The sequence below is a fragment of the Psammomys obesus genome, unplaced genomic scaffold (genome assembly GCF_907164565.1).
Source record: "Psammomys obesus unplaced genomic scaffold, mPsaObe1.curated_primary_1811, whole genome shotgun sequence".
NCBI classification, from domain to species: domain Eukaryota; kingdom Metazoa; phylum Chordata; class Mammalia; order Rodentia; family Muridae; genus Psammomys; species Psammomys obesus.
In genome coordinates, this window is record NW_026596234.1 from 13,282,021 (window position 1) to 13,294,003 (window position 11,983).

The following is an 11,983-nucleotide window of genomic DNA, read 5'->3' on the forward strand; positions in this document are numbered from 1 at the left end:
ATAGAGACACAATACAACACACACACACACACACACACACACACACAGAGAGAGAGAGAGAGAGATAGAGACAGAGAGACAGAGAGAGAGACACACACACATAGAGAATTATAAGCTATTTTTCTTGATAAAAATAGATACCAAATTATTAATAAAACACTTGTGAACTGAATTCCACAATACGTCAAAAAAAAATGGCTAAGTGGACTTCATTCCAGGGATGCAACGATGGTTCAACACACACAAACTGATAGAGATACTACATCATGTTAATATACTCAGGCAAGGAAAAGTCATTTGACAAAGTCCACCCACTCATCCTGATACATGCCTGGAAGGAGATGAACACAATAAAGCTCATCTATAAGGAAACAGGATGCAAGCATGCCTTTGATCCCACCACAGTGACATGGTGAGATCTTATTGCTGTGGACACCACTCACTTTGGATACATGACATAAACAAATTAAGCTTGATCTGGTTGAGAAACTCTCCCTGCTGTCTAGCTTTCGTAAGGTCAAAAAGGTGCTATGCAGGCTGCTGGAGAAGACAGACATTTTCCCCAGCACTGGACCCTGCATGCTATAATATGGACTCACCAGGCTAGATGTGTCTACTGGGGTATTAGTGGCATGAAGGTTACAGGGGTAACCAGCTCTCAAAACTAAACATTTGATTTGATATGAAGCCTTCTATACAGAAAGGATGCTTTGTCTAGTACCATAAACTTAATAAAAAGCCCCTGATTAGGGAAATTATAGGCCCTGGAAGATCGAGGGACCTACAAAGTGGCCAAACTGTGTGTACATTAAAGACTGATTAATGTTTATTTTATGTGTGAGTGTTTTGCCTGGATGTATATATGTGCACCACATGTGTATGAAGAGTTTAAGTCAGCCTGGGTATAGTTAGCCTGAGTATAACTCCATTTTAAAATAAAGAGCCATCTTGACTGGGAGCTGAATTCAGGTACCAGGAAATATCACAGAATGTACACCTGGCAGAGAACAAAGTTAACTCTCCTAGCAACAGCCTCCAGGAAATAATAATAATAATAACAGAATAAATGCTTCATAGAAAATAAAGACAAAGTCCCTGGCAATACTCAATGGGAATTGGTTGGAAATCAGGTGGGAAAATTCTCCCCAATGTTTCAGATATGGTTTAGAAAAATAGCCACTGTGATTAAATGCCTTAGCCATTGTGATTATGTGCCTCAGAAAAGGTCACCCCCTCCTGCTAAACTTCACCCACTTCTATAACGCTAAGGCTTGTGCCCCCCTGCTTGCTGCCATGGAAACCTCCTACTCACAGACTTTCCCTTTAAAAATCCTGTTCACTCAGAGTTCAAGGTCCCACTTCTCTACTGCTGCGTCAGTGACACTTGGGTCCCGACTTCAATTGCTCTCTTGCCATTGCATCGAGTCGTCTCCTGGTGGTCTCTGAGGGTCCTATGAACCTGGCATTACATGTACAGAAACCAGAAGAGGCAGGCAGATGCTCTGGAACTGGAACTGCAGACGGTCATGAGCTGCCATGTGGCTGCTGGGATCAGAGCACAGGTTCTCTTCAAGAACAAGTGATCTTAACTGTGGAGAGTAAATGTAACTTTCATCCTGGTTTAATTGTCCTCTTGGAGGCTTGCTGCCTCCACCTGCTAACCTGGGCCCAGTGCTGGAAGCTTCTAGCCTCTGTACAATCTAATTGAGGCCTAGAATGTTTTCAGCCTCTTACTGAAAAGATCAGACTTACTGCTGAATAAGCTCAATTTTTTTCCTTTTTTTTTTAGTTCTTTCTGAACACTTGCTGGCTGGTTTAACTCAGCTATTCTGGCTCAGACTCTTCCCCAAGCTGACTAATTCAGTCTGGCTTCTTTCAGCTGCTGACTGAATTGCTCTGCGTGGTCTCAAACTAACTCTAACAATCTGACCTAATTTTCTGGTGCTACTCATTGTCTGGATCATTCTGTCTCTACTGTGTCTAGCTTGTTCTCTCTGCAACCTGTCTCTGTAAAATTCTCCTGGTATAACTGCTCTCTCTTTTTACGGGAGTTGGGCATATCCTATTCTGTCAAATCGTTCTCTGATTTGTCACTTTGTTTTGCCTCTCAATCAGACGTCTCTTTCAAACATCGGTGCTTCCTCCTACAAACTAGCTTTACAGTCGTTGTTGGGGATTAAAGGTGTGTATTAAGGTCACGTCTGTATTCCAGCCAGAAGGATTAAAGTTGTGTGGCATGTCTGCTCCCCCAAGTCTTTCCCTCCCACCCCTGGGGCTAAGAGGAAGTGGAACTCTGCCTGCCTGGGATAATTCACAGGACACCTTTTTTGCTTCATCCTATTGGTCAAAGCAGAGCATGCCTAGCTTCAGTGAAGGCTCCTGGACCCCACTTGTAGGTGGGAAGTGAAGGGTTCTAGCCAGCTCGCAAATAGCTCTGGAAGGTCTTGCCCTTCTCCCCCATACCCAATTCCTTGCTAAAAACCATTCGACTACATTCCTAACGCTAGCCACCAAGGTCTATTCCTTACTTGCCACTTCATCCTCCTGAGGCTGGCTGCCAAGGTCCAACTCCGAAAGTATTAAAGTTCAGCAATCGACAGCCCACTTTGGCTCACCTAATTAACATGACCAATTAAAATTAAACACCTTGTCCTAACACAGGGTTCCCCTTTTATTTTTATAAACCTCCATTTTCCTATGGGCCATGTCTGCCTCCTCTCTATCCAGAAAAAGTCCTCCTGGGCAAATATCCCTGCCCCCTCTCCCTTGTTCCCTTCCCCTTCTCCCTTGTCCTCTATCTCCTGTCTTTCTCTCTCTTTTTAAAATTTTAAAATTTTAATTTATTTTGATAATTTATTCAAATATCTTTGTTTCTTTTTCCCTGACCTCTTTCCCTCTGGGGCAAATAAATATCCTTTTGCCAAAAACTTGGTCTTGGGGAGTCTTGGGCTGACTTCAAGGTTCTGTTCAGTAGGCACACGAGAGAATGTTGAACTCCTGTTTTAAAACTGTCATGTCGTGAGACCAAAACAGGAACAGTACCCCTTTCAGGTTAAGTTTTCTATTTGCAGTTAAGACAGTGAAGAATAAGGTCCTATTTGTTTCTCCTGTGCAGGTAAAGGTTTCTATTTCAATTAAAGAATAAGTCTCTGTTTGTCCCGTGTTAAGTCCTTGCAACTTAAGGTTTCTAGTTGCAGTTAATAAATTCCTGTTTCTTAGATGTGATAGAAACTGCAAAGCATGTTTTTCAACCTACACTAAACTTGTGACCCCATTGACATATTTATCTTGTACTCTTGTTCCTTCCCTTCCATTTTATCTTTCTGACAACAAATAACAGCCTCCTCTCTCATCCCTGTGAACACATTCTCTCTCCTATAAAGGGGACCTTGAGAGCCCAGCAGGGGATGCTCTCTAAAATCCCAACTGCTATGAATCAGGTGCTCTCCCAGAATGCCCTCTGGGACTCAGTAGCTAAGTTGCCGCTAGCTGCCAACCCTTTAAAAGGTCCCAGCCACCCCATCTCTCTCTCTCTCTCTCTCTTTCTCTCTCATCTTGTTCTTGCTCTGTGTCTTGGTCTTTCCTCCTGTCTGTCTCTACCTCCTTCTGTCTCTCCCTCATGCCCCCACTCTGACACAGCCTTCCTCTCCCCCCACCCCATAAACCTCTTTTATTAGATCCATTGTGTGGTGTGATCTCTTAGCGGCACATCCTGGCCCGATCTGACAGGGTACCTTTTGCCACATAGTTCTCATATTGGTGCCAATGACTAGGTATGCTCTCCTGATGCCTATGTGCTCCTCCTTTGGGGGTCTGAGCCTCACTAGGACTCTCTCCTTTATCTTTAGTCCACCTGCAACAGCCTCAGACTCCTTCCACAGGTTGCTGGGTCCCCATCCATCACTGGCAATTGGTGAGTGATCCCTCTCAGTCAACATGAACGCTTCCCTGGGTCTCCTCTGACCTTTTCTCTTGGATAAGGATTCAGTGTTTGAACATGGTTTCCACCTCCAGGCTTTGTTCAGAAGTCCTGGTACCAGACGTCTGTGTCTCCTCGGGCTCCTATCACTGGCTTTCTGGCTGTGAGGTGGCAACTCTCTGTATTACTTGAACCTTCCTTATTGAGTCCTCCATGGGTCGTTGCGACGTCTTGGACTTTCAGGCCTTGGACCTCCCTCTCTCCCTCACCCATGGGTATACCTCCAGGATACCCCTTGGGATGTATTTTGGTGAGCCCCCAACTGTTCCACCTAGATCCCAGTGTAAGGGCCTCTAAACTTATCTGCCTTCGAAGTCCAATCAGGCCTCAGTAACCCTTAGATAATCAACCCAAATGCCACCGACGGAGCAATCAGAGGGAATGAAAAAAATCCCGTTCCCTATTTTTCCCCTTCATTTCTGTCTGACCTCCTTCCCCACACTGCATAAGCATCTTGTCTTTAAGTTACAGCTGAGGAATCAATACGTTAGCTGCAAAATGGGAGCCGAACCCAATCTTCGGAAGAACAGAGGAGCTGGCCAGTTGCAGCTTATACACACCCAGAACACACGTATTCTCCCTGAACCGTCTGCTCCATAGTCAGAACCGAGCTGCTGATCCAATCCGCCCAACATAAGTACATATCATTTGTGAACTTGATTCTAAACTCTAGAGTCCGATTCTTCAGGTGCCCTCCATGTGGCTCTGGCTCCTGCGTCCTGCGTCCTGCTGACTGCACGTGGACATTCTCTCTTGCTCTCTCCTGGCTATCGCTAGCTCCACCCAGCAGTCCGGCAGCTTCGGCTCTTACCACGCTCCTGGAGCTTATAGGAACACACCCATGCAGTGTTCTGCTTTGTGGCTGCCCCACTCTCTCTTCCTCCACGGACTCAGATTTTATTACAGCAGCTTGGCCTCAGTACAAATCAACAGCCAAAAAAAAAAAAAAAAAAAAAAAATGGTGAACTTGCTTTCCAAATTCTCACAAATAGTTAGCAACTACTATTGTCACGAATTTTCAATGACCCCCCAAACATCATCTATATAAACTTGCTCCATTCCACACTTTCTCTACTTCTCACTCTTAAAAATCTTTTATCCCTACAATTTTTTTTATACTCTGCTGTCAAAAAATTTTTTCTCTTAAGATTATGCTGTAAACTCTTATCTCAGGATTTGAAAGTTGTTCATCTGGTGTGGTTAAAAAAAATCTATGTAATCTGTAAGAAAATTTGGCTTTAAACTTTTAACAAAAGGCTTATAATTAAAAACCTATTCATGGATGTGTGTGTGATCCAATTCTTTCTTAAGTCATGTATGTGCGTGTATGTAACCTGGATTCAACTCTGCGTGTATGTGTCTTTGTGTATATGTAACTCAGATTTGACTCTCTCTATGTGTATATGTAACTTGAATTTAACTCTTACTTTTAAAAAAATAATAATATATTTATAAATATATAATATATGTGAATATATTATATAGAGAGTGATAGAGAGAGAGAGGTCTAGAAAAATAGATGTTTTCAAATAGCAACCATGTGGCTCTCCCATCTTGGCTGGTGACCTCATCAGAATGTAAGCAGCCACATGACTGGCAGCCATGTTGATTATGATTAAAGAGTACACGCTGTGTGACAGGAGACTCCTCAACAGCAATGGCAATACCGGAATCTGTCAGCGTTTAGCTCACTGCTAGTTCAGCAATTAATAGCTGTACGTGAATGAAGGGCACCTCTGCAATTGTATATGTGTGTGCCACGTGTGTGTGTGTGTGTGTGTGTGTGTGTGTGTGTGTGTTTTAGACAGAGTGTACAAGTGGAGGTCAGATGGTGACACTTGTGGCGTCGATTCTCTCTTCCCGCTTTTATGAGTGTTGCAAGGATAGAACTAGGGTGTCAGGTTTGCATTACAAATGCCTTTATGCCTGGCAAGGGCTTTTACCCTGAGGAACCATCTTGCAAACACCCCATTAGCTGGCTTTCATGGAAGCCTAATTAAGACGGTTCTTTTTTTTTTTTTTTTTTTACAAGTAAGAACAAAGTTAAGGGGTTACAGAGATGGCTCAGTGATTAAGAGCATACGCTGCTCTTGTGGCAGACCAAGTGTAGTTCCTAGCACCCTCTTCAGAGGGCTCATAGTCAGTGTGACGCCAGCCCCAGGGGATCAATACCTCCGGCCTGTGCAGACCTGCACACACACGCGCGCACACGAGCACACACATACACACACAAAATCCTTAAAAAGTTGATTGTGAATTCTGTTCTTATTTGAAATATTTTCTACCATATTTCTAAACATTTTTAAAATGAGCCTCTCAGCTTTAGGGATACTGATTCTTCTCTTGCTCAGTCCTTTATCATCTTATGACAGATACTGACGCCCTGACTCACCATTGTGATTTTGCATACGGAGGATTTGCACATGGAGGACTGTGAGCATCTGTCTACGGAGGACTATGGACAGATGGGGACACCTGCATACAGAGATGTTTGGGGTTGGTCTGGTGCTATGGGTTCAAATGCTGATTTCAGCACCTTGAGATTTGATTTCTGCCCAGCCATGGGCATTGTTATTAATGTTGAACTATCTCCCATACCCACATGATGAGAAGGACTGTTCACCAATTATCCCTGATTGGCTGATTAAAAGGCCTACACTTGGGCAGGGCAGAAAGCAGTGGGCATGGCTAAGGTTCCAGGGCTTTGAGGACAGGAGGAACTTGGGAAGGAGACTGGTCCTGGAAGAGGCAGAGGAAGGAAGCAGAGATGGAGTTGGGAAGCAATGGGTTGGGTGGAGAGAGAAACACATGGCCGGTGTGGATGGAGAAAAGTGGTCCAGGCAAAGAATAAGCAAGTGTTTATGGAATTATGGATGGTAGGTAGCCTGGGATGGGGCTGGGAGGTAAAGGTAGCTTAGAGGGTTAATATCTGCCTTGTTCCAGGTGAACTGAGGCTTTTCTAAAAATCGATCAGGTGTCTGTGTCTTTTATTGATTGTGATAGTGGGTTAGATATGCTGCTGTGATAATTATAGGGATAATAATAAAAATTATTAGACCATACATTTAAAATAACAGCAACACAGAGGGCTGCGGACAGATGGGGACAGCTGCAGACAACAGATGAGTTATTCAGACTCTTGAGACATCAGAACTCACAGGATCCTTTATTGGGAGGAACTAGAGCCTTCATAGGAATAAACAAGAGCCCTGAAAGTTGAGGTGATGGGGCCTTACACTGAGAAGAGGGTCAAAGGTTGAAGAAAACATCTGAAGAGAAGCTGGGGTGCAAGGAGGGAATAAGGAAACTCTGGCGTTGTTTTGGGAACAAGTCTTAGTGGCTAAGACTTGGCCAATCCAAAGCATGTGTTAGGCTCACAGGAAGAAAGCCTTGGACTAGGGTCCAAGGCCTGGAGATTCCTCCCACTCATCCTTTTCATAACCAGGAAGACCTATCTGCAAGACACAAGGGTAAGGGTGGGCAGGCTTGGTTTCAGTCACATTAGGAACCAGATTTTTCAGTTAATGGAAAGGGGGATGGGATCATTTTCACCTCCTCTGGCAAGCAGGGAAACCAGAAGTGCTGTGAGTGCAAGACTCAGAGCGATCACACCTTCTGATTTGCCATTCTATACCCATTGTTTCAGGGTGGTGAGCATGGCAGCCCTCGTGCCCCTCCTCTGAGTTGGTCTGGGAGTTCAGCACTTGTTTGTACTCTTAGGAATCACCTTAGACTTGCAGGCTTCCCTTTGTCTACTGCCTCCCTCCCATCCTCCCAATCCCAGGTTCTTCCATTTCCACCCCCAGGACTGCCAGGTCTTGGAAAGGACCAATACTCAGATGGCTGATTGGACTTAGTAAAAGTGGAGGTTAGGGACCTTTAGCACTTACGTTTTTTGTTTATGCAAATGGATACACAGACATCTTTGGATAGGAAGTTGTTCGAATTCCCTTGGCAACCGCCATAGATGAATTGGGTACAGAGCTTGGTTTCTTGGTCATACCGCCAGCGTGGAAAGTAAGCCAAGCAAGGGCCAGAATCCTGTGGCAGACTGCATACATCTGTGGGGAAATCACAGGAGACAGATATGTGGATGGCTGTCTCCCTAGGGGAGAATCCTGCCCCCTCCCTCTGTCCACTGCTCCCCTTGTCTAGCTCAGAGCTGTGCTCCCAGGTCTGTGAGAACTGTGACCAGTCACATGAACCTCTTTGGTCTCTGTTTTCTTATCCGCAGATGATAACACCAAGGACCACTGTGCTTGTGGGGACAGGACCATCTCGGGAGCTCTCTCCCTGCTTCTCCTCAGCATCTGAATGATGACATCTTGATGGTTTTGCCTCATAAATGGTCCGTCCTCCTTTCTTTCCTCTCTGCCAGGAATGGCCACTATCTAAATTCAAACTTCTCCAGTTTACTGGACGCCAGGGTCCATAGAAACTGATCCACTAGCTCAGGACAAAGTTGTCCCCAAACCTCAAAGGGCATGTCGTCCACCTCCACAGCTCCCCTCTTTTGCTGCTCCCAACGCTCGTCCTTTCAGTCTCATGTCTGGAAGTCACCTTGTCTTCCCATCTCCACGGCAACACGCCTGCTCAGTGCCCGAGCTGCTCTTGCTAACAGGGCACACAGCTAGTCACTCTTCAAAACCCTTCCCACAGCCAGGCATGATGGCATTTGCCTGACGTCTCAGCACTTGGGATGCTGAGGCAGGAGGATTACAATGGCTTCAAGGCTGCCCTGAGCTATGTAGAAGACCGTGTCTCCAATATCAAAACTCTCCCAGGGGTCAACGCCTTTCTGTCACCTTCTGCTCCACTCTTTACCCCTTTAGGCACACCATGCACGCCTTGTATGTCTGTGATAAAGACTTATCATGGGTTTGCTCATATTTTTTGATGACCTGAGAATGTGAACTTTTCAAGGGCAACGACCGTGTCTTAGCCTGGTGCAGCAGTTCTGAGCAGATCTTTTGACAAGAAATGAATGTTTCAGGAAGGTTCTCAGAAAAAGGAAAGAAGGATTTCAAAGAAGCATTTAACAGACAGCTGACCTCTGCACTGTTAAATACCGTCACAGTAACACAAGTTTAGCTATTACCACATTGGCCACGGGGGTTAGCCCACACTAAGGTTTCCTCCTGTGTGGCGCCCTCTTACTATCCTCATTATGCAGGTAGGGATCATGCGAGGTGGGGGGGAAGTGACTCTTTTGTCACATAGCTGGTGAGGAAGCTAAGGCAGGAGGATGTCAAGGTTGGGGTCAGCCTGGCTTACCAGTGATTCGGTCATCCAACACCCAGAACCTAAGATGACCCCAGTCAGGGGTCAGGAGCCCGGGGAGGGGGGGATAAAGTCCAGAGCTCCAAGTGCTCTTTCTAGTTTAGCTTCACCTTCTCCAGTTGCCAGGGTTTCCAGGCCTGATCATATGTCTCCTAACTCAAGGCCTTCCCATGAGCACTTGCTGGTGTCTGTAAAGCTCCTCCTCCTCATGCTTGCCTGCAAACTACCCAACCCTCAGATTCCAAGTCCTGCATGTCTTTCCAAGGAAAAGTTTTTTTTTTTTCTGGCCACAGTGAGAAAGTTGAGCCCCTCATGGGTATCCTAAGCACAGTAAATACTTAAGTGGTAAAATGGGTGAATAGTGTTAATGGTCCTTTGTGGGGCTCAAGGATATGAGGGGAGTGAAAAGAGTATAGGAAAAGAATATAGGAGGACATATGTGATCAAGGAGAGCAGAGGCCCAGACAAACAAGCCGGGACTCACCCCACACCTGTCTCATGTGGATCCTACATGGCCCATTGTTTAAGAGCACACACTTCCCTTGCAGAGGACCTGGGTTTGGTTCCTAGCATCCGAATGGCGGCTCACAACTGTCTGCATTCCCAATGCCAAGGGATACGATACGCTCTTCTTTCCGTGGTGCAGGTGGTGCTACGTGTACATGTGTGCAGGCAAGACATTCATACACATAAAAATGATCATTTTTAAAAAAGGGATATTGTGCGCTTCGTAGGCTTCAATTGACGGAAAACGATAAAGAACAATCTCCCTGTCCAGCACCATCAAATTCTGCAACAACCAGAGGCCATGAAAATCTTGGTCAAACAGTAACCCTAACTGACCCAGAAGAAGAAGAGGCAGTGCCAGGATGAGAGGGCAGAAACAGTCCAGGGGGCCAGACAGGTACCTTCCTTGGTGTCTAAGCACTTCTTCCCACAGGCGAACGGGCAGCACCTCTTCTTGTCTGGACACTGCTTGTGCCTTGTGCACTCATTCCTCTCTTGAACCTCACACTTCACTCTGACTCTTGGGCATGATCCTATAGGAGGAGAAGGTGGGTCCCTTGAGGTGTTGAAGGAGATGCTGTTCTTCCTTCCCATTTCCAGGGCACCGCTGCAGAGTCCAGGAAGCTTACTGGCCCCTCACCTGTCTCTAGGAGGAGGTAACCCTCAGAGGCCCAGCTGTGATGATCTAACCCCCAGGACCTTCTCCATCCCTCTCTCTGCCACCTCTAAGATTCCCCCAGAGAGGGACCCACCCCTTTGTGACTGTTCTGAGCACTTGGCTTGGTCCTTGCTGGCCCCGTAGCTCTCACTGTTTGCTAATGGGACAAAGTTTGAAAAGCCTTGCTCAAGGTGCCTGGGTTAAATGAGCAGTGATTAATTCTGCTGAAGTCCATCCTGGGCACTTGGCCTTTCTCCCCCCTCCTCAGGACACAGTTACGAGCGAGCTCTGTCAGCGTTCCCCAAGGTGAACAGAGAGTCCAGGGTGTGGAGGCTCTGTGCTCTGTGCGACCAAGGAGTGGACCCAGAATTTGCTCCTGTCACGTGGCCTCCTAAGCACTCACTGTCCACCACTACCTTCAAGTGCTCATAATCTCCTCACTTTGCCCTAAGGGGCTTCTGGGGGCTGCTCTTCAGCACACAGGTAAGGTCCCCGTGACACAGGGAAGCTTTGGGGAGCTCCAGTGTGCAGGTTTGGATGCTGATGGGGTGGTGCTAGGAAGAGGCTGGTCCTTAAGAGGAAATGCTTTTGGCTGTTTGACCCCCAAGTCCATTTAACACACACTAGTTCTGGCACCCCCACGTAGAGTTTCTTCTAATGGTGGGGAGTCAACTACCACAGACCAAGGGCCCTGTGTTCACCCAGGGCATCATTCCAGGATGATGGAGACACTGACTCCAAAGATCCACCCCATCCGGGGTCTGGGCTGAGGTGGGGGAAACACTCTCATCTGCCGTGTGTGCTGTTCTCTAAGTCATCAAGTTTCTCTGGTACTTACTGATAAAGAACCCCTCTGCCAGCTCAGGCTCCTGGATGTTCCACGGGAAGAAGAAGGGGGCCAGGAATGGCAGGAGTGCCCAGAGTCTCATTTTGGGTAGCTGTAGCCTGTCTGGAGGCATTAAACCCGGAGAAGCTGGTCAGTGTCTCCGACTTCTGCTCCGTGGCTCTGTACCCTGACAGTCCAGGAAGCAGCTCTGGACAGGAGCCAGTCATGTTCCCTCGCAGAGCCCATCAGTGGACTAGCTGTACCACAGTGTAAACTGTGGGGGCAGGGGCTCCAACATGATGGCCTGTCCCTCTGCAAGCAATGCCTCTCTTGTGTGTGGCTTACTAGGAAGAGGAACCCAATTGCTTGGGGTCTTCTAGACTCTCTTAGCAAAGTGATATGAATTCCAGAATTTTCCTTTTCCCAGGGACAAATTGGGGTTGGGAGTATCCTATTCATTTTTCTTTGTGATTCCTCTCTTCTTACGTGCTTTCCCCTCCTTCTTTTCTGTAGTGCTTATTCTTTCCCTTCATTCTTTTCTCCTCTGCTTTCTTTCTTCCCCCTTTCTCTCCTTCTGGGATCTCATCTATCCCAGGCTGGTCTCAAACTTCCTATGTAGTGGAAGACTTCTGATCTTTCTGCAACAACCTCCCTGTGCTGGGATCACAGGCCTGCATCCCCTCACCCAGTTTACTCAGACAGAGATGGGGATGGAACTCAGGGCTCCACGCAG

General features: G+C 46.6%; 1 protein-coding gene across 1 annotated transcript; it reads right to left on the reverse strand.

Annotated features, from left to right (window-relative positions):
- Positions 1-293: 293 nt before the first annotated feature.
- Positions 294-11,383, reverse strand: LOC129668149 (WAP four-disulfide core domain protein 6A-like). The gene is made up of 4 exons (XM_055595934.1): positions 11,263-11,383; positions 10,168-10,299; positions 7,870-8,040; positions 294-331 (listed from the first exon to the last, which is right to left on the reverse strand). The coding sequence occupies exons 1-4, from the start codon at positions 11,381-11,383 to the stop codon at positions 294-296; spliced, it is 462 nt and encodes a 153-aa protein (XP_055451909.1).
- Positions 11,384-11,983: the final 600 nt, after the last annotated feature.

What these genes read in the sequence shown, in the direction of transcription:
- LOC129668149 (XM_055595934.1), bottom strand. Translation starts at nt 11,383, where the DNA reads ATGCCTCCAGACAGGCTACAGCTACCCAAAATGAGACTCTGGGCACTC. An exon ending in GGCAGAGGGGTTCTTTATCA is followed by an intron (nt 10,300 to 11,262) that starts GTAAGTACCAGA and finishes CTCCTCCTATAG; the next exon opens with GATCATGCCCAAGAGTCAGA. An exon ending in GTGCTTAGACACCAAGGAAG is followed by an intron (nt 8,041 to 10,167) that starts GTACCTGTCTGG and finishes ATTTCCCCACAG; the next exon opens with ATGTATGCAGTCTGCCACAG.